The following is a 23,148-nucleotide window of genomic DNA, read 5'->3' as shown; positions in this document are numbered from 1 at the left end:
ATTATGTAATATTCATCGTTTATGGATAAAAGTTTGCAGCTGGTAATCCACTCTCTTATTCGCCCTGAGATTTCACAGGAAATATGTAGTCTATTGACCGTTTCTGCAGACCAACTGCCCCCTAGTGGTCGGGAGCATTTCCGTTGTGTTGTGGCTTAATGTATTTGTGTTGTGAGAATTTCGTTGTGTTGTGGCTTAATTTCGCTGTGTTGTGAAAATTTCGTTCTGTTGTGGCTTAATTTCGTTGTGTTGTGAGAATTTCGTTGTGTTGTGGGTTAATGTCTTTGTGTTGTGGCTTAATGTATTTGTGTTGTGGCTTAATGTCGTTGTGTTGTGAGCTTATGTTTGCTTTTTTAATGTCGTTGTGTTGTGCATTACTGGGCCACCGTACCTTCGCCTTCTTCAGGGTAGACTTATCCGTGGCACTATCCACTCGCTATACTGTAGAAATCTGGCACCCTATTGAACGAAGTTAACCTGAGAGAGCGAGAGCGTGCCGTTCACAGACACCAGAATGAACGAGTTGACAGTAACGTTCATCAGGCAGTAATACAGCACGTTCAGTTCACGTTCGCCCAAAATATGAACGAGTTCATGAACTATCGTTCAATGAACGCGTTCAGGCACAACACTGCAAGGCATTCATAATATTAACTAGTGCTTTAACCGAAATCCATGTTTTTGCATTCCTGTTTTCTGAAACTTAGAGATAATGATGCTGTGTCTTGGCATACTGCCAACCCAAAATATCCAACCATGTATATTGCATATTCCTTCTGGCTTTCAATTATACCTTTTTTAATACCTTATAAGTAAGAGATTACCTAAAAATGCAAATTCTCCTCTTGTCTAAAAGTTTTTCGGGTTTATAATAACAACTCTAGTACTTTAGTAAACAAATAATTATTTACATAAAACTAGTCAAATTATAAGGGTGCTAATTAACCAAAAACAAAACAAACATTTAAGATACGTTATGACATGACAATGACATTTTCACTATAGCAAACGTACCTAAAAGTGACAGGTTTTATCTCGCGGTTTCTTGTCAAACATAGACTATGCTTCGTCCTTGAAGAGGATGGAGTGAGTGTATACTGTATGTGCGATGGAGTCTTAGCTGCTTTTATAGATAACCAGCATGTAGAAATCCCCTATAGTTTTAACGGGCAAAGGGATCACCTTGGCGTTTTACTGTAAACCATGTGTTTTGCTATTACTGCTATTCATAAATATAACACCAGTCCCGTTATAAAAAGCGAAAATAAAACCGCGCGGCTGCAAAGATTGTGGAAAACTTGGGGATTTCTCCAGATGGCGTGACCGCTCTACTCTGAAACGCAGATGGCGTGACTGCAGTCTCCTTGTGCGCCTATAAAAAAGCATCTGCAGCTTCATCCATTCCATCAGACCAACAACGGACCTGAACTAAAGCATCTGGCGTTTGTACAAGGTAAGGCAACTGCTATGGTTATTTTTCCGTTTTATAATGAATTATAATTAAACTCAATTTATAATGAAAGCAGTTAAGGTAAAGTGCAGCTTTAAACAGAAGTGATTTAAGAATAATAAGAATTCGATTCAAAACTATTTTTTAAATGCACATTAAATGCACATTTTCTCTTTTTGGAAAGTTTAAACCCTCATTCTTAAACAGGTCATATGACGTTGCTAAAAAGAACATTATTTTGTGTATTTGATGTAATGCAATCAGTTCTGGTAATAAGGCACACCGGTCCGTTTCTCACGGCGTTAAAGTTAAGTTGACGTTTGACATTCATTGCACAATGCACATTCGTTTATTTTATTTTATTTTATTTTTTTGCCAGTTAAACTCTTTGTGGCTGTTATGTTTTGAGCCCAAACCAACTCAGATGGTAATAAATATATGCCTTTTACGTTGCACAAGGCTTAATTTCTAGGGGGGGGGGGGGGGGGGGGGTTTAAAACATTAACATTTTAAATAACGAAACAATTTAACTACATGACAATATAAAACTAATAATTAAATGTTCAGAAAAACATCCCTGTTATTGCACAAAGCTCCATTTTTGGAATTACCATTTTATGTGTTTTATAATAATTTAACTTTTAATGTATCCAATAATATAAATCCATTAAACGACAACACTATTTGATCTAAAGGTGTTAAACCAACTGTAAAATATTCAGAATAATATTCCCTATGATTCACAAGGCTTGGTTTTTCAGATTATGCATTTCATGTTTTTATATAAGGTACTGTATCCATTTTTTTTACTAACCCTTTAAAGGGATACTCCACCCCAAAATGAAAATTTTATAATTAATCTCTTACCCCCATGTCATCCCAAACCTGTAAAAGCTTTGTTCGTCTTCGGAACACAATTTAAGATATTTTGGATGAAAACCTGGAGGATTGAGACTGTCCCATAGACTGCTATGTAAATAACAGTGTCAAGGTCCATAAAAGGTATGAAAGTCATTGTCAGAATACTCCATCTGCCATCAGAAGTGCAATCTGGGTTATGAAGCAACGGGAACACTTTTTGCAAGTGAAGAAAACAAAAATATACCTAATTAATGCAGCCTAAAAATCCTTTAACGGATTTGGATATTAGAAATATATTAGTGTGTTATGTGTAAGCCAGGTTAAAGAGATGGGTCTTTAATCTAGATTTAATTGCAAGAGTGTGTCTGCCTCCCGAACACTGTTAGGTAGGTTATTCCAGAGTTAAGGCACCAATTTTGATATTCTAGGTATTATCAAATTGCCTGAGTTTTGAGAACGCAGCGGATTATAATGTAACAAGAGCTCATTCAAATACTGAGGTGCTAAACCATTCAGGGCTTTATAAATAATAAGCAAGATTACTACACGCAGCTGTTACTACACGGAGCCATTGTTAACTGAGAAGATGCGCAAATCCACTTCATTTTCAACGTTTATTTGCGCATCTTCTCAGTTAACAATGGCTCCGTGTAGTTACAGCTGCTCTATGTGAAATCACGCACCTGATGGAATTTACCGCTGATTAGAGAACCGGCTTTACTGACGAGATGCGCATTAACGATCGGCCGATCTTGAGCAGCCCTAGGCTTAATAACAGCCAGTTTTTTGGGAAATATCCTAATGACAATGAGGATTTAATAATAGTCAGAAGAGGATCTATGACTTCTGGAAGCACCTCTTTTAGAAGCTTAGATGGAATAGGGTCTAACATACATGTTGTTGGTTTAGATGATTTAACAAGTTTATACAATTCTTCCTCTCCTATAGTTGAGAATGAGTGGAACTGTTCCTCAGGGGGTCTATAGTGCACTGATGCGATACTGTAGCTGACGGCTAAATGGTTACAATTTTATCTCTAATAGTATCGATTTTAGAAGTAAAGTAAATCAAGTCATTACTGCTGTGATGCTGGGAAATGTCAACACTTGTTGATGCTTTATTTTTCGTTAATTTAGCCACCGTATTGAATAAATACCTGGGGTTATGTTTGTTTTCTTCTAAAAGAGATGAAAAGTAATCATCTCTAGCAGTTTTTAATACTTTTCTGTAGGATAGGTTACTTTCCCGCCAAGCAATACGAAGTACCTCTAGTCTTGTTTTCCTCCAGCTGTGCTCCATTCTTCGGGCTGCTCTCTTTAGGGTGCGAGTATGCTCATTATACCATGGTGTCAGACTGTTTTCTTTAACCTTCCTTAAGCGTAAAGGAGCAACTGTATTTAAAATGCTAGAAAAGAGAGAGTCTGTAGTTCTGTTGGTTGTTGTTCTGAGGTTTTGGATATGCTAAGAAATTCGGATACATCAGGAAGATTACTTACAAAGCAGTCTTTTGTAGTAGAATTGATGGTTCTACAATACTTGTAACAAGAAGTAGAATTTACAGTTTTAGCTATATGAAGTTTGCACAAAACTAAATAATGATCTGAGATATCATCACTTGGCTGAATAATTTCAACACCATCAACATTAATTCCATGTGATAGTATTAAATTTAGAGTATGATTTCAACAATGAGTAGGTCCCGAGTTAGACTGTTGTCTAACCCCAATAGAGTTCAGAGTGTCTATAAATGCTGACCCCATGCATCTTTTTCATTATTGACATGGATATTAAAATCACCAACTATTAAAACTTTATCTGCACCCAGCACTTCAGATGTAAAATCAGCAAACTCTTTAATAAAGTCTGGATGGTGCCTTGGTGACCTCTATACAGTAGCCAGTAAAAATATCACAGGGGATTTATCATTAACATTTGTTTCTCTGGATAATGTTATATGAAGCACCATTACTTCAAACGAATTATACTTGAAGCCTGCCCTTTGATAAATCCCGAAAACATTGTTATATTAGCAATATGAATAAGACAGCTTGGAGGCACAGCAAACACCTTGATGTCAAATAAAAAAAAATTACACAAAGTTTAAATAAAGTACAAATCGGCAAACAATGTGGAAACAATTAAATAACAAATGAATGTTTAAAAAACTTCCAAAATCACCTTAGATAAATGGAAAAAGTCAACAGGCTTATCAAAATCCAAAATACTTCCAAACAGGTGCTTTTGCATTTCATTTGGAAAACTATATCCTCCGCCATCATCTTGTCTGTATCACCTCACTCATCATTCATCATCATTCAGCTCGACTCACTCTCAAATAAACTAAATAAAAGCATTTTTTAATTTATAAACAATGAATATAAAGACTTCTCCATAGAGCACATTGATTTGTATCCATCTTTAAAACTCTTTCTACTCATTTATGCTTTTGAATCATAAACATCAAAATCTGTTACATTAAGTAGGCTAGTATTATGTTTTCCTCAAGGCAATGTACAGTATCTATTGTTTCTCTTACACACATAAAATAAAATTTTCCAAATTCACCACCATTACTGATATACATCCACTGACAAAAAGCTTTCACATTGATGCAGACAACAGAATTGTGTCAATGCAATAAATGTGAAGAATAATTCTTCAAGCTAAGAGGTAAAAAAAAAAAATCTTAAACTGTTTGAGACAATGACACTATGGAACCTGCACTCTGTGAATCGTCATTATTGTTACACATTCTCTTTGGTTTGTTGACCACTCAGGGGCGATTCTAGGATTTTTTCAACTGGGGGGCACAAGAGGGGCCACGATTAATACAGAGGAGCCAATCTTGTGTTGTTTGAACTGTATATCCAAATCATTTCAGGAGTTCAGTAACCTTTAAAATCAGTAATAAACAGTGATACCCTATTATATTTTAATAGCAGTTATTCACTGCTCTAAATCAAAACAATCAAATAAAATTTGTATTAACTTTTCACTTTACAAAAGTGAAAGAAAAACTGTAATAAATAAAAGAATCCAATGTATGAACAGTGTACAACTCACAAATAATAATAATAATAGAATTTATTTACAATAGCCTTATATAATATATATAATAGCCTTATTTATATAAATGCAGAACAACATTAATAATTCATAGAAATAAATACACAATTAATGAATTAATATAACTAATATAAATTTAATATAATAAATTGTTTTTGTTTATTATCCACATCCCATTCAATTTGAATAGCAGCAGTTGCAGTAAATTTGCATTGATGAATAAACAAAATCTACTTATGTCAAGGCTATTTAATCTTGAGCATATTGATTTAAAAATATCATATATCCATACTTTGTTAGATAGCTAACTGTTCAAAAAGGTAGCTTTAGTTTAACATGTAAAATATGTGGATCTTATAGAAACAGTTTAGAATAGCTTAATTAGTCCAGTGTTATTTTAGTATTAGTTATTTATTTTGCTATTTAATCATGCATTAAATATTTATGTATGATATTTGCGGACATATGATGAACATATGATAAAGCCAGGTGCTAAATTATTTTTTTCATTTTGATTACACACAAGATGAAAAAAGATGTTCAGAGGGATTTCAGCATATTTATATATTGATATATTTTCTGCATATTTTTTTATTTTTATTAAAATGTCTCATTAATCAGGCCAGTAATGATTTATTAACAAATCCCTATCTATCCCTAATCCCTAGATATCTTCAGAATACAGAATATAAGTGTATAACTGGATATAAGTGTATCACTTTTAGTGTTAAATGCCCCATTGTACTTTCACAATTGGTTGCTGATGAAAAGGAAATGACCATATTTGGATCCGAGAACATTGTACGAGAGAGAGAGCTAGAGAGAGAGCTTTCCAGGGTGCAGACAGCAATCGCGGAGCACCATGGTGATTTAGAACGCCAACTGAATTTATGAGAAATCTACAGACGCAAATAGACTAAAGGTGTAGTAAAATAAAGACCTATATGTGTATTTTGGACTTTTTTTCACCACAAGTCTAAAAGAAGACATGTTGTTGAAGACAAACAGCCCCAAATCTCAAAATTGACCAGTAAAAAAAACGATGTTTTTGCATGTGTCTCACCCATAGACTGTAAAAAAAAGTCTCAAGTGTGGAGCGTTAGATAAACATCATACGATTTGTTTCGTCACCTCACTTAAGTGAAAAAAGTCGCTAATCGACTGCATGATTCAATAATGACTTTATAAGAATTGCAATTATACTTTTTTTAAACCATTGCTTTAAATTGCGTTGTTGCCTATATCGGCGCGTTCGGCCGAAAAATAAGTAAATCGTAACACAGTAAACCCCTTTTACATTCAGCATCAGAGGAGCATAGTAAATATAATGATTAGCATCTTGGTCTGCTGAGATAACATCGTCATCGAACCTGGTCTGTCTAACACCGAAAGACGTTAATACGTTAGTACCAAACACTTCTTGCACTGTAACAACTCGCTAATCGAAAAACATAAGCTATATAAAATAGATCAACTTAGTGTGCTTTTTTTCGTTGGAAAACAGCAGCTCGCTATTCTTGGTCCTCGTTGAGAAGCATCGCGACGCAATCATAAGTTATTTACTAAGCTGAAAGATTATGATTTGAATTTGTGAGTGACAGACAAGTAGAAGGGTGGGGGCACACTGGGGGGCCAATCAGTTTTCAGGAGGGGCCAGTGCCCCCATGGCCCCTCCCCTAGCTACGCCACTGTGACCACTGTCCATGAATTGCTCACCCAGGACGAAAAATGTGCTGTTAGTGTCAGACCTCGATCACTTATAATCACAGAAAAATATTGTTACTAAATATATTTGTGTTTTCTCAAGCAAAGCAAGTTTTCAAAGACCACTGAAAACATATTCTTATATTTGTGACATAGACAAAGTAGGCCTACAGTATACATTATTTGGCAACATTCTTGAGCAAACTGATCAAAGTGGACATTTCTGAAGATTTTATTATTCAAGTTTTACAAAATAGAAAAAGTTATATTTTTTATATAACTTTTTTATAATTTTTTCTTAATTTTGTCTTGATTTTGAGCAGGAACAGGAAAATCATGGCGTCTGCAATCTCAAAATCTACTCAGAGCCTTACCACTGCTGAGGACATGAGGAATCAAACCAAAATTATGATGCAGCCTTATGCCAACTGGGAAGAGTATCTGACTCCAGCCCCTCTATCCATAGCAATCCTGGGAGAGTTGGTATTCATCTCGTCCTCAATAGATTTCTCTATCAATAAAAATCCTCCAAAAGATGGCTATAAATTCATCAAATACCCTGATTCCTTTCGTGCTTGCCTCATGCAAGTGTGTAACTCTGGCTGGTGGGCATTTAATGAAGCTCATACGAGCATGGATCAAATTCGCCTCCATACTGCCCAAGTTCCAGATTACATGAAAACTGCTGTGAAGATTCTGTTCCAAGGCAATGATGAAGTTGTCAAAACTCATCTTCCTGATCAGCTGGACAATATCAGAATCATTGCAGATGAATGTCTGAAGTTGTCTGATGCAACTGAAAAGCGTTTCACTGATGTCATCAAAATCATTCAAGAGCTGCTGGAAGCTTGTGTGAATGCAAAGCACTTCTATGGGGAAGAGATGGAAAAAATCAAGAAGAAGCTGGAAGAAAGCAAACTGAGGGAGCAGTCCGCTCAAGAGACCAAGAAAAGGACTGAGAAGGCAGTAAGTGCCATGGAAAAGCAACTGGACGAGGCTCATGAGAGCTACAAGAAAGCTCTGGATTCTCTCCCTGGTGGATGGAACATGATTGGCATGGATTTGGTTGGTGGGATAACACAGAGCATTACAGGCCTGATTAATGGACTGACATCTGCTATTATTCACCCAGTGAGAAACGCATGTTCTGCAACAACAAAGATAGCTGATACTTGGAGCCACATTAGAGATCCGGAAAGTGAAAGAGATGTGGTTGCTGAAATAAATGCATATAGTAAGTCTGCTGAAATTTTAAAATGTGTCCAGAATATCCAGCAGCTGATGAATGTGGAAAGTGATGATGATGACATTGACTGGAAAAAATTATACGATCAGAAGAACAAATGTACAGAAAGTGATTTTATTAACAGACAGTTCAAAAGAATCACTGATAATTTGAAGAAAATACCCAACTGCCCAGCAAAGAAACAAGCTCAGAAGTTGTGCAAAAAGGGCATGGAAATATGCAGCCAGCTGGAAAAATATGCACCAGATGGCAAATGTGACAAAGACAAAAGCGCTAAAATAATACAAGATGTCTTGGATCTGATTGAGTCAACTCAAATTTTTGATTGCAAAAGCAAAGACATCACAAATTCTCCAGCCATTGCTCCAACACCTCCAATGATGCATAGAGAAGGAAACAAGTCTGAGAACATGAGTCCTTCTCAGAGGGCCACAGAGAATGCAAGATTCTCCATAGAGCAGAACCGAGCTCAGCTGAACAAGACAAGAGAGAGTTATGAAAAGTATGTGGAGAACTTTGAGAAGAATCAGAAAGAACTAAATGAAATCCTGGTCACTATGAGAAATTGTGAACTGAAAGAGATCGACTTCAATACTACCATACAAATGCTGGTCAAAGGAATGGATGCCATGGGGAGAGTGAAGGAACAATGGGAGAAGATGGTTCACTTCTTTCAGATGGTTTCCAACATTGTGAAAACCAGCCTGAGCAAAACTCTCACAAACTTTGTCTCAACATCAGAGAAAACACAAGCCCTCACCTACAATGCAAAGCTCTTCTCAAAAGATCTGCTGTACACTCAAGCCTTCCAAGCCAGTAACATTGCTAGTCTGGTCCATATGATATCTGCAACATACACAGATGTTTCCAGCAAGTACCTAATGGACCGCGTCAGTTCACTGGGCAAACTAATGGCCATGGATACAAGTAATCCAGCATTTGTGCATGAGCAACAACAGCTACGGAACGGCTGTGATGAGGCACAGAAAGGCATCTTAATGCTTGTCATGAAGAATAAAGACGAGTATGACAAGAAGAGCATCGCAAGACTAGAAAAGATCGATCGAGAGTTGCTTGCCATTCTACCTGCTGCTCCTCCTGAAAAAATCAATAGAATTGATGAAGCTATCCAAGCTGGATTCAATGAGGAAGAAGAATCATACTACTGAGAGAATCAACCAATTATTTTACAAGCCTGCTAAGTACAAAATAATACTTCCATAGTTAAGATTAAAGTTTTGCTGTCCAGTAGCATGTTATAGTCACATGACAACTCAGTTTAGATTATAATATTGTTAATATCCAAAAGTAGTCTTTATAACTGTATAGAATGTATTATCATTTAAATCAACAAACTAAGCAAACATAAACATAAAAACAAACAAACATGAAACAAACATAATCTGAAGAAGAAACATTTGCTTATTTGGATAAGTGTTTGTAGGAGTATCTGCATTAACACCCTCTCAAGTTTATGTGTGTACAGAGATATAAAGCTAAACTGTACTTTGTTTCTGTGTTTACATTTTAATATCATATAATACAATCATAATAATATTATATGTTCAGCCAGAAAATGATTCTTAAATAACACACTCTGCATGAATATGCATGATCTTTATGGGAAGTGAAAGTGACAGGAAATAATCGCTTTTAATAAATCTGTTTTTTATTTGCTTTTAAACTTGTAAGAAGAAAAATATGTCTAATTTTTTCCCCAGTTGGCTGTGCATGATTTGTCCTTGAATGAAGATAATGTTAATGCAATTTGTCCATGAAAAGACAATAAAAACAATACTGCTACTACTCTACTATTTGCTGTTGCTTTGTTACTGTATCTCCTACTGCTTTTACTTTTCTATGCCAACTTAGAATGTTTAAAAAACATTCAACTTACATGACAGAAAACATAAGTATGTAAAGTGTGTAACTCTGGTTGGTGGGCATTTAATGAGGCTCATACAAGCATGGATCAGATTCATCCATACTGCCCAACTGTCAACTTTAAATGATGCTCATCTCCGCAAGCGCCGAGCAACATGCGGGTTCCCAAACTTAATGAGAAGTGTTTATAAACCTGAAGTCCAACAAAAGAGAACATTTAAAAACATAATTTTACTCCATAACATCAGTCAAAAGTTTGAAATAACTTCATTTTCTGATCTGATGTGGCTTCTTATGACACAGTGAGGCAAAAAATATTGTGATAAAGTTGATTAGCAATGGACTACAACTTTAATTTATTATAATGAAAATACCCAAGATGGATTGAAGAAAACAGATAAACCATTTATTGTAGCAGTTGTGTGTTTATTCTTTATGTTTAATCAGTTAATCAAGTGTTTAGCGATGCCTCTGTCTATAATAGGGATGGAGCGTCATTTCTTTTACTTTTGTGCTGCATATGTGGAGATTCAGCATGAATGAAACAGTGATATGCATTCAGTCCTATTTTGGGTATAAATAGAAAAAATAATACTTCTCTAAGGAAATGTCCTGTATAGAAATGAAAAGAGTTGTTTTCCCTCCACAGCGGATGCATACAAGACTCATAGCCTATTTTATATTATGCACTCTGATTTTTTAATTTACATACTTCCTGATAAAAATTAAGAATTGCTGTCAAAGATTTTTATCAAAACAACAACAACAAAACAATACTTGTTGTATTTTGTTAATATCTTATAATTCTTTTATTTATCTAAATCTTTTGATAAATTGTTTTAAAAATAGCATTTTAAATCACAAATTGCAATTTTAACCAGAAAAAATGTCAAAGCCACATGTGAGCAGTTGTTCAGAATTCAGTTTACTTTCTTGCCATAATGCAGCCATCTGTCAAACAGTATTTTTGAGAAAATGCTTTTGTGTGCTTAATTTAAGTTCCTTAAATAAAAATAGCAGTCTGTTATTGCAATGCTAATCTTGTTGCAATTTTGCACTTTGACTTTTGACAGTCTGAGATATTTGAATATTGTGTTAAACACCTTTAATGAGTGTAAACAGATGCAGTGGGTTAGTATTTGGGAGAGGGTGTATGAGTGGGTGGAGCTGTGGGATCTGATGCTGATGTTGAGACTGACTCTGTGGTAAGGAAATGGTTAAACAGACTTCAAGAAAAATGATCTGTACACTGTTATGCTCCCTTTATTTCAAGAAGTTAAAATCAGCAACGTTTCGGTCGAAGACCTTCGTCAGGCAAACACACGCACAGGCATAGGTAATTGTTCATCAAGTACACACAGATCCAAACAGTTTCAATTAATGACACCTGTTAACAATCAAAGTCAATCAAGTGAGCAGCTAAAGTATATCACATTAAAACAACACCTCAAAACATCATGTCACCAAAACACCCCCCCCCCATCTTTTTTTAATTACATTTCAAGTCCTAGAATTGATCAATGCTTAACTATCTAAAATACATTTAAGTACAAAACGAGACCGTCTCAACAAAATTAAGTTTCTCTTTTTAATATGAGGATGAGAGAAGACATTTGTTTTTATAGGCCCTAGTGAAGTTTCACTGGGCACAACGACCACAACTATAATTGCCTGAAGGGACAGATAAAAAAATGAGTGGGTTGTTCAGGTAAACTAACATCAGCTCTTACAACATGATCACGTAGGAGAGCGTTTATACTTTGAACCTTGGTGTTTTTTCAAAGATATCGCTAAGGGGAGGATCAGATTTTAAGATTTACCAGTGTTTATTTATTATCTTTTTTATATCTGAACAAATAGGAGAATATTGAACAGTACATACAATGGATTTATTTTCTGATTTTAACCGTTTTTAATTTAAGAGGTCTCTTGACTTTCATTTCCAATCTCCTAACTGCAGACTCTATCCAATCTTCATTGTAACCTCGCTCCCTAAATCTGTTAACCAGATCAGTACTTTGTGTATATATGACTGTTCAGTACTACAAATTCGATGTATCCGGTTAAATTGACTAATGGGCAAGCTACGTTTCAAAGTTGTAGGATGGTAGCCCTGTCCATGCAAAAGTGTGTTACGGTCAGTGGCTTTTCTATTACTTTATTGCCATCCCTAATAATACGAATGTCCAAAAAACTTACACATGAATCATCATAATTCATTGTAAATTGCAAGTGTTCATCATAATTGTTAAGAAAACTGTGGAATTGTAGCAATTTATTTTCAGTACCTGACCATAACATAAAAGTATCATCAGTATACCATGTGCCAAATTACAATATTTGTAAAAAAAGGGATTTTTTAAAATTAAATTACATTTATGCATTTAGCAGACGCTTTTATCCAAAGCGACTTACAGTGCATTCAGGCTATCAGTTTTAACCTATCATGTGTTCCCGGGGAATCGAACCCCCAACCTTTGCTCTACCAACTGAGCTACAGGAACACTTTTAGACCATTAAATATGAATTTCTGTTCAAAGAGGCCCACATACAAGTTAACATAATTTGGGACCATGGTGCTGCCCATGGCAGTACCCTTAATCTGAAGAAAGAAATCATCTTTGTATCTAAAAATGTTTTTGTCAACACCATTTTAGCTAATGTTTTAATATAATCAACACTAGGGTTTTTTTTTATGTGGGTCTCTAAGAAAAACTTCTATTACCTCTATCCCTCCTTCATGTGGAATGTTGATGTATAAAGACTCAACATCGAATGTTACAAACAATATTTCATCAGATAAATCAATGGTTTTTAAGATTTTTATCATATCGATAGAGTCTTTTACAAAAGAAGGCAATGTAGATACAACTGGCTTTAAGAAAAAAATCCACAAATGTTGATATTTTCTCAGTAAGAGACCCGATTCCAGATTTAATCGGTCTTCCTGGAGGATTAATAAGGTCTTTATGTATTTTAGGAAGTACATAAATGACTGGTGTACCTGGATAATCAACCTTCATAAAACTAAACTCCTGTTTTATAATCTCACCAGCATCCACCAAATATTGAAGGTATTCCTGAATTTCATTCTTTAAAACAATGGTGGGGTCAGTACTCAATTTCTTATAAAAGACATCATCACTTAATTGTCTTTCCACTTCAAAGTTAGTAAAATTCATAATTACAATGGAACCACCCTTATCTGCTGGTTTGACTATAATAGTCTTATCTTTTCTTAAATCCAATAGAGCACTTTATTCATCTAGTTAAATTATTAAAAACATTGTACTCACGCTTGTTAGAAAATACCTCCCGTACATCCTCCTCTACAAGACGACAGAGCGTTTCTAAGGAGGCATTTCTGTTCTTAAAAGGAACAAATGATGATTTACCTCGAAAGTTTCTAGAAATTCTTTTTGTTTCAGAAGGGGGAGGATGATCAGAAGGAGTATCTTCAACACGAAAGAGGGTATTCAAGGGTTCCACAGAAGACCTAGTACCAAAGAATTCTCTAACACGTAAAGTTCTAAAAATAAATGTGAAGGACCACATAGGTGTTGAATTCATCATAATTGGTTGTAGGGACAAAAGACAGTCCTTTACTCAAGGCGGTTAAACCTGCAGGAGAGATAGTTAGAAGTTGATCACATTGGATATTTCCTGCTCGGAGTATAACATTGCCGGGGAGAAAAGTCTCTTTTTCTTGCTTCTCCTACATTTTCTCCTTTTCGTCCTCTCACATTGCCTCTGGATATTAGTCTCCTTAGAGGTATCATATCGTCTAAAAAAAGAAGATGAAGAGGAAGCCGTCCTCAATTGAGTTTCAGAATCTGTTTATGGACACATGTTGATGAGGGAATCTTTTCTGAATTTTATCTCTAGATCTCTAGATGTCTCCTTGGGTACACCATCCCAAGACAGTAGTCCTCTGCATCTCTTTCCAACATTTTCTTCTTAATATTTCTAACTTCTCTTTGTATTGATCTCTCTCCAAAAACCAGTCTCTCAATTTTTCTTTATCAACACAATCATTCTCCAAACTGGTCCGTGTCTCTTGCATCTGTTGACGAATCTTATTGAGCTGATTAGTAGTTTCTTGAATTATTAGGACCATCAAATCAAAGGAACACTTGTTAGTGATTTCACCCTATCGTTCACAGAATTCAGGGTTACTGAAACCAGTAGTTGGTGATTTTTGGATTCAAAGACCACAAGGAATTATCTTGTTTCTAAGGTAGTCACTAAGAGTGATAGCATGGAGAAGAAATCTGGTCTCTTTGTTGTAAAAAAGTTTGAGCTGCTTCTTCAAATCTTCAAGGATCACAAGTTGTCGAGTTGTCATCAAACAGGGAATCTTTGAGAATAATCCTTGAATAATCTTCTTTACTGAATTCAAAAGTCTTAGTTGAGGTTGCCATCTTAAGTAAAAAAATAAAGATATTTTGTGGAGTGTGTATTAAATAGTTAGACATAAAGAAAAATCTAAATACACACATCCAAAAAAGTCTTTACCAGGTGCGAGATCAAAGGATGAATAAAAAAATAGAAAAAGGATCTGCACTGTTATGCTCCCTTTATTCAAGAAGTTAAAATCAGCAATGTTCGGTCAAAAACCTTCAAAGAAACTGTGGCAGGAGAGGTGTGGTTTAGCGAGGTCTGCGACGGGAGAGAGAGTGAGGAGATCAGTGGTGGTAAGTGAGTTAAGTGAGAGACAAGTGACACCTGCTTCTCATTGCAGTGATTGGCGTGGGGAAGCAGTATTTAAGCCAGCTGGGAACCAGAGACAAACGAGAGACCTGAGGACTCGTGGGAGGAAGCGACCGACAGAAAGCGAGAGCCTGAAAGTATCAATGTTATGATTTATGCGCATGTGGCGCGACTTTGTTTTCCGTTCTTTGATTCAGCATAATAAAGTTCCCACGAGCCTCAGTACGCCGACTCTGGTCTCCTTCCTTCTCTGCCATACGAACTTTATCACAGAAACAATATATTGCTCTAAAGTACCATTAGGAAGGCAAATGTACAGTAATTGACACAAATGTAACTGCCTGTTAAAAGATCACCTTTGAAATTAAATGAATGAAAGTAATGTTCTGTGGAAAGAAATTATGTCTATAATAAAAATAAAATGTATACTGCCTGTCATGAAAATGAATATTTACTTGAGATAATTATCAAATTATTCAGTCATTATTTCTCTCTTATTATGGTGGTGATGACATTTATTAGTAGTGGTAGTAAGATGTTATACAGTACATTGTATAATAATAATGATTATGAATACATCTACTGTAATAGCATTAATATTTCTGTTAATACACTGAACAAAATTATAAATGAAACAATTTAGTTTTTGCCCAAAGATCTAATACTTTTTCTATGTGCACAAAATACCTATTTCTCTCAAATATTCTTCTCAAATCTGTCTAAATCTGTGTTAGTGAGCACTTCTCCTCACAGGTGTGGCATATCAAGATGCTGATTAGACAGCATGAATATTGCACAGGTGTGCCTTAGGCTGGCCACAATAACATTAAATGCAGAGTGCCAATTCCGAGTATGGGCTACAATACTAGATTTTAATATTCACGTTGATAATACAAATGATGCATTAGGACTAGCGTTTACTGACCTAATAAACTCTTTTGGAGTCAAGCAAAATGTCACCGGGCCCACTCATAATTTTAATCATACACTAGACTTAATTATATCGCATGGAAACGATATAGTTATCGTACATCAAAGTGATGTTACTGACCATTTCATTGTATCATACATTCTGCGTATTAATTATATTAACTATACGGTTCCGCGTTATCATCTGGGAAGAACTATTGTCCCAGCCACCAAAGACAGATTTGCAAATAACCTGCCTGATCTATCTCAACTGCTCTGTGTACCAATAAATACACATGAACTAGACGAAATGACTGGCAACATGGGCACTATTTTCTCTAATATATTAGAAGCTGTTGCCCCCATCAAATTGAAAAAGGTTAGAGAAAAACTTACTGTGCCATGGTATAAAAGTAATACTCACTCTCTCAAGAAAGAAACTTGTAGTCTTGCGCGCAAATGGAGAAAAACTAACTTGGAAGTTTTTAGAATTGCATTGAAAAACAGTATGTCCAGCTATAGACAGGCTCTAAAACTCCCAGGGCTGAGCATATCCACAAACTCATAGAAAATAACCAAAACAATCCAAGGTTTTTATTTAGCAGAGTGGCTAAATTAACAAATAACCAGACACCACCTGATTCAAATATTCCATCAACGTTTAATATTAATGACTTTATACATTTCTTCACTGATAAAATAGATAACATCAGAAATACAATAACAAATGTAGATTCTACAGCGTTTAATACTTCAGTTTCATCCATCTCACCCAAAGATAAACTGCAGTGCTTTACAACTAACTATAGGACAAGGAAGAGCTAAATAAACTTATCACTGTATCGAAAGCAAAAACATGTCTATTAGATCCTGTACCCACAAAATTTTCTCTTTTTGTTACCTGTAGCAGAAGAACCGCTTCTCAATATTATTAACCCATCATTATCTTTAGGTCACGTCCCAAAACCATTCAGTTGAGGTTATTAAGCCTCTTATTAAGAAACCAAAACTAGATCATAGTGAACTGGCAAATTACAGACCCATTTCAAATCTTCCATTTATGTTCCATACAAACCATTGCAAAGCAACTTTACAGAAAATTAAGTTTCTACATTATTTAGTAGTAGCTTATATGGGGTGACTGTCAGTTTATGTGCATATGACAGAAATTTAAGGACTCATTTACAAGAAGCTTGTAAATGTATTGAAAATGCAGAAACACCACCTAGAAGTGCATTACAATAGTCCACTCTAGAGGTCATGAATGCATGAACTAGCTTTTCTGCATCAGAAACAGGTAACATATTTCGTAGCTTGGCAATGTTTCTAAGATGGAAGAATGCTGTTTTTTAACAGTTTTCAAAAGACAAGCTGCTGTCTAATATAACACCCAGATTTTTTACTGTAGAGGAAGTGACAGTAGCTACATCCGTCTAGTTGCAAACTGTAATCTACGAGAGTCTGTGTAGTTTTTTGGTCCAATTTTCTAAAAATTACATCATGTGCCTTTAACAAAGCTTTACTGGGAAAGTGAACGTTATATTACAATAATATGTAAGACGATGAAGAAAAGTGTATGCATGTTTTAACATACCTAACAATTTAACATACTGAGTACACACAGACAGGCTTTGTGCAAACCAGTCTTTTCTGTCTCTCCTCACTGGCTGATTCCTCTGGAGCCCATCCTCCTTCTATTACTTCAAGCAATGGACGCTCGTGATGTCATATGAGCTCTTGAGTACACGCCCCAACAGATCATGCGCATAGCATTTCGGAAATTGTAGTTTAAAACGAAGCCTACTGACTGAAACAAATATACAAAAAACTACAATATGAGGTATACCTTCGATATTAGGGGCCGTCTCGACTTTTCATACGGCAGGTGAAACAAAAACAGAATTGTGAGTGACAGTAGTCTGTGCAAGGACAGATTCGTGATGGTAAGTCAAAATAAACCTCTTTTTAGTTAATCTCAAATACTATGTAAATGATGTTTAATGCTGCTGTCATAACGAAGCTAGCAAAGTTTATGCGATCATTTTTACATTGCTAGTGTGTGAATGTTATTTCCTAAAACTGGATATAATATTTCTTCCACTGTCACATAATAGCAAACATGCTAAATCAGGCTTTTACTACAGATGAAACCCAATGCATGATCAAAGCTCCACGTTAAGATGTCTGCAGATTTTTATGCATGCAGTGTGTATTTTCAGTTTAGGACAACATATTATTTCCATATTTTTCAAGTCATAAGTAATCCCTATGCCATATGTTTGCCTGTTTCTGATTTATGTCTCAGTGCCACTATATTTGTGTGCTCTGTCACTTCAGGGTGACAGCAGGTGTAGTAACGGTGTCCAGCAGAAAGGCAAGATGTTGTCAGATGCTCAGCTCTTTGATTTAGAGTTTGAGAAGTTGGTGTCTGACTTACAGAGCAGGACTTCACTGATCCAGTTCTGTCTGATGCGTTCAACAGACTCCGAGAGGTAGAGTAAACCTCTCCCAGCCTGATTGGAGTGAGGAAATCTGAAGTTTAAACTCTAGAACAGATCTGAAATCATTCTGAAACAACACTCTATTCAATTAATTTTATTATTTACCTGTTTGGCTTTTCTTTTTGTTTTTGAAATAAGTATAAATTTTCTTTAGGTGCTTCGGTACAATGCTCCTGGAGGCAAGAGAAACCGAGGCTTGTCTGTGATTGGTTCGCTGCGGGAGCTGGTCTCTCCTTCTGAACTGCCCCCTGATGAAGTTCACAGAGCCCTTTTGGTTGGATGGTGCATTGAACTGGTGTGTGAAATTTATACTTTTAATATACCTTATGACAACGGTTACTGACAATGCAAGTCAGCTTGCTCGCTGGTGTACAAGATGTTTTCAGACTAAATTATTTCAAATGTAGTTTATCAAAGTTTATCACTGCACAAATATCTTGGATGAATTCCATCTGCATTTGGTATACATTTACACTAAACGTAGCTAGAGATTGACAGAGGAAATAAACCAAACTTTTCAGTCTTAATTTTTTCAGACAATGAAACATACTTCCATTTAAAATGTTATGTAATCACTTAAATTACATGTATCAATAATAAAAAACCAAACTCACACACTTTAATTGTACAGCTTTTTTATTTAATGGAGAAAAAAATGACAGAATCTCACAAGTGTAAAATGAAGGTGTCAGTGTCATAAAGAAAGACCAGTCTGATCCATTTCATGCATTATTCAAGATTACTGACTGGTCTCAGGAAAGGAACGAACAAAACTATTAACAAGCCACTCTGGATACCTAGTATCTGACTGACATCTGCTATAACAACACCTTAATAGACTTTACAGCTTGATGGACACTATGGCAGCAATGCTTCTTAGTGCAGCAATCTGATTGGCAGTTTGGGCTGTCAGTCATTTATCTGTCATAAGGTCAATTGCAATGCAAACTAAAAAATTTGTGCAGTGCAAAACGTTTGGTTTTCTCCCCAGCTTCAGGCTTTTTTCTTGGTGTCTGATGACATTATGGATACATCCCTGACAAGAAGGGGTCAACCCTGTTGGTATAAGAAGGTAACTGATTGATTGATTGATTCATGATTGGTTTGAGATATATGCTGATGATACTGTCAAATTGCATTACAAGCAGTGAATATTGATACATTACATTTGTTTATGTTATAGTCATATTTTCCATTCAATTTAGTTTTATTATTTGAGTCGGAATCTTAAAAAAAATAAAAACGTGCATATTCTGTGTGGTGATCACAGATGAAAAAAATATAGTGATTTTCTATTATGTAACATTTTGTCCTCTTGATATTAAACTTAATCAATTTATTATTAATCATCTTCATCATCATAATAATAGTAGAACTCAATTCCACATTTTTATTTCAATACTTTATTTACACAAAAGAATATTGATTATTATTATAATACTTTTACTGTTAAGAACAATCATAATAATCACTTTCTAGGGTTGACCGAATTATTTTAATTTACAGGACTTTTATAAGTGGAATAGGTATTATATTTGCCAGTATACTATATTCATATATATTTATAATAATAATAATATATAAATATATGTTGATAACAATATATATTTTACGTATATAAATGTGTGTGTGTTCTTTTATACCAGTGTATATCAGTTGTGTGGATTATTTAATATCTTTGCTAATCTACAGTATGTTGTTTATGTATTTGTCAGGAAGGTATTGGTCTGGATGCCATTAACCCTTTCACACATAGTGGTCACTACAGTGGACAGCTATTAAAAAAGCATTTTCTTGAATTTGCACGGGTTTTTATGGCAAAGTTGCACATCAATCTCTTCATTGGACCCTGGTGCATCATCCTATAAATTGCAACCAAGTGGCAAGCCTTTGTGTTTCGATTTTTTCCCCCTCCAAACCAAGATGGCCAAGGATCAGTCAGACATGCCAAGTTGCTCCAGAATATCCACCCATTCCTTCTATCCTAGGAGACTCTTTTAGGTAAAAAAAAATATTGCAGCATAAAGCAATATCGAATGAGTCATATCACAGTAAAATTTTCCAAGTTTTGATTTTAGATTGAGAGAAAACTCTGATTAATCACATGTCCACTATGGTGGACGTCATGCATGCAATGGCTATATTTCAGCTACAATTCATAATTATAATGTGAATATTGTTTTTGAAATTTAAAACTTAAAAACTTAATATGCATTGACTTTTTCTACTGTAAATAAATGTATTTGTATTATTAGAATGTAATTTTCAATGACATCGAAAAAAGTCATGTGATTACATAATGTATGACACTTGTAATGCATTACTTTACTTGTTAGATCAAAAAGTAATCTGATTTTATAATGCATGTTATTGTAATGCGTTTTTTTTACTAATAACATCAAAAAGTAATCTGATTACGTAATGCATGTTACTTTTAATGCGTTTCTTTACTCATAACATCAAAAAGTAATCTGATTACATAATGCATGTTACTTGTAATGCGTTTCCTTTCTCATAACATCAAAAAGTAATCTGATTATGTAATATGCGTTATTGTAATGCGTTTTTTTACTCATAACATCAAAAAGTAATCTGATTACGTAATGCATGTTACTTGTAATGCGTTTCTTTACTCGTTACATCAAAAAGTAATCTGATTAGGTAATGCACATTACTTGTAGTTAATTACTTGTTAGATCAAAAAGTAATCTGATTAGGTAATGCATGTTACTTGTAACACATTACTTTACTTGTAACATCAAAAAAGTAATCTGAATGGGTTATGCATGTTACTTGTAATGCGTTACCCCCAACACTGAGATTGAAAAAACGTATCGCTAGGTTTTCTCAGAGGAGGGCTATGATAGAAATGTGCATGTCCATCTTGAACATAATCATAATTATCAGCTAATAAGGGTAAATCTCCATACTCTGGTGCACTGGAGGGAGCATCTGAGTGGTTTCCACAGTTGTACCTTGACAGGATGTAGAAAATTCTGATGGAATCACGTCCTAATGTTCTGATATCATAGATACGCGAAGTGCAACTTGTATGAAGTTGTATGAAGCCATTGCAATATTTTGCATTTATATTTTTTGCATATATTTTATAGTTTTCACATTATTTGATATAATTGCATTGATTAGTTTGTTAAATTCACATACTTTATCGGTTTGATTATTGTCTTATATTTAATACAGTATATCTTCAGTTTAAACCAACCGCATGCTGTCCACTCAAGTGGACATCTGAAGATCTCTTTGAAAAATTTGTAAAAAAAATCAAATAAAAATCAATTCTTGTTTTTCATGCCCTAAGAGCAATAAAATCCTGACTGAGGTTATCATAATTCATGCATGAAAGGGTTAATGATGCTTTTCTCCTGGAGGGGGCGATCTACCGTCTTCTTCGCAGACATTGCCAAGTAGGACAGTGCTACTATGTCCATCTTCTTGAGCTTTTTACTGAGGTAACACACCTACAACTTTTGCTGGGATTGAAAACAAGACCGAACACAACAATGCAAAAACAATTTTACTTGAGATGGGAGAGTTCTTTCAGATACAGGTATTAGGATAATAAAGCAACACTTTAGAAGCCTGAAAGCTATCCGATCTTCTCTGTTTGTAATATCCCAAAGCATTCAGAACATGTTTGTCATTGACAGGATGACTACTTGGATTGTTATGGGGACCCCGCAGTGACTGGAAAGATTGGCACGGATATCCAGGACAACAAATGCAGCTGGCTGGTGGTGAGCGCACTGGGCATCATGAAACCTGAACAGAGGGCAGAATTAGAGGTGAGAAAATGTGGGACAGTTTCTAAAAGGAAATTATTCCAGAAAAGTTAACAGGTTTTCCCTCTTTCTTTCAGGCATGTTACGGACAAAGTGATGCTGAAAGTGTTGATCGGGTCAAGGCTTTGTATGATACTCTGGAAATGCCTATCCGATACCATCAACACGAGGAGGAGAGCTATCGCCGTCTTAAAAAACTCATCCAGCTTCATGCCAAAAATCTGCCTCACGCTGTGTTTCTTAATTTTGCCAAAAAAATATATAAGAGAAACAAATAAGGTGCGGTTCAGAGAAATGAAAGGGCTTCAGAATTAGTATTTTTAGGCACGCAGACTTGGGACAACTAAAAATGCAGTGAAGAATTTTAGAGGTTGAGTAAATATGGAAACATTAGGTTTTATCTGCACTTTAAATATACTGTCAAGAGTTTAGTTATTTTTTTCATAATACAATACAAGAAATACAACAGGCTGATTCAGAGGTCTATAGCACACAAACAACACCTGCCATTGTTTCACTTGGGGGATATACTGTATATATGTGTGTGTGTGTATAAACCATATATTTTCATAAGATTTTTGGATTGTATTTTCAACGTCTTTGGATAAATGAGAAAGAAAAAAAGAAAAGCTGTATAGATTAAAATAAACATTTACATAAGAAAATGTATATTCTGAGAATGAGAACCATCAAACTACTGAATAAATGCATATATTCCTTAAAAACAGTTAATTTCAATTAATGGTCTAAGCCCATGCAGAACTCAGGATCCTTCTATTAAAAAAATGTTTTTAATTTGTACTGTACATTTATACACTATACTAGAATGTGGTCTGGTCTCACAAATCCGATCGTTTATCAGTCCCCGTCATTGCTGTAAATTTGGATTGTAGAAAGACGAGCAATGTGCTTTTAATGATGAAATTTTATCATTCTTTTATCATGCACTTTTCTGTGTGAAGAGGTGTTTAAATGAGTGTGTGGAAGCAAAGTCGTGTGTGCTCGCCGCTCTCGGTT

General features: G+C 35.1%; 2 protein-coding genes across 2 annotated transcripts; both read left to right on the top strand.

Moving 5' to 3' along the window:
* The first annotated feature begins 1,361 nt into the window (after positions 1–1,361).
* Positions 1,362–9,782, top strand: LOC132157724 (uncharacterized). The gene is made up of 2 exons (XM_059567024.1): positions 1,362–1,453; positions 7,405–9,782. The coding sequence occupies exon 2, from the start codon at positions 7,418–7,420 to the stop codon at positions 9,494–9,496; it is 2,079 nt and encodes a 692-aa protein (XP_059423007.1). The 5' UTR covers positions 1,362–1,453; positions 7,405–7,417; the 3' UTR covers positions 9,497–9,782.
* Positions 9,783–18,209: 8,427 nt separating this feature from the next.
* On the top strand, positions 18,210–22,856 carry fdps (farnesyl diphosphate synthase (farnesyl pyrophosphate synthetase, dimethylallyltranstransferase, geranyltranstransferase)). The gene is given in 9 exon segments (XM_059567023.1): positions 18,210–18,258; positions 18,261–18,322; positions 18,486–18,626; positions 19,323–19,403; positions 20,047–20,072; positions 21,702–21,817; positions 21,820–21,899; positions 22,000–22,134; positions 22,209–22,856. Coding segments are annotated over 9 exon segments (891 nt in total). The 3' UTR covers positions 22,410–22,856.
* Positions 22,857–23,148: the final 292 nt, after the last annotated feature.

The sequence above is a fragment of the Carassius carassius genome, chromosome 15, assembly GCF_963082965.1.
Source record: "Carassius carassius chromosome 15, fCarCar2.1, whole genome shotgun sequence".
In the NCBI taxonomy this organism is placed as follows: Eukaryota; Metazoa; Chordata; class Actinopteri; order Cypriniformes; family Cyprinidae; genus Carassius; species Carassius carassius.
This window is presented reverse-complemented; position numbering and strand designations above follow the sequence as displayed.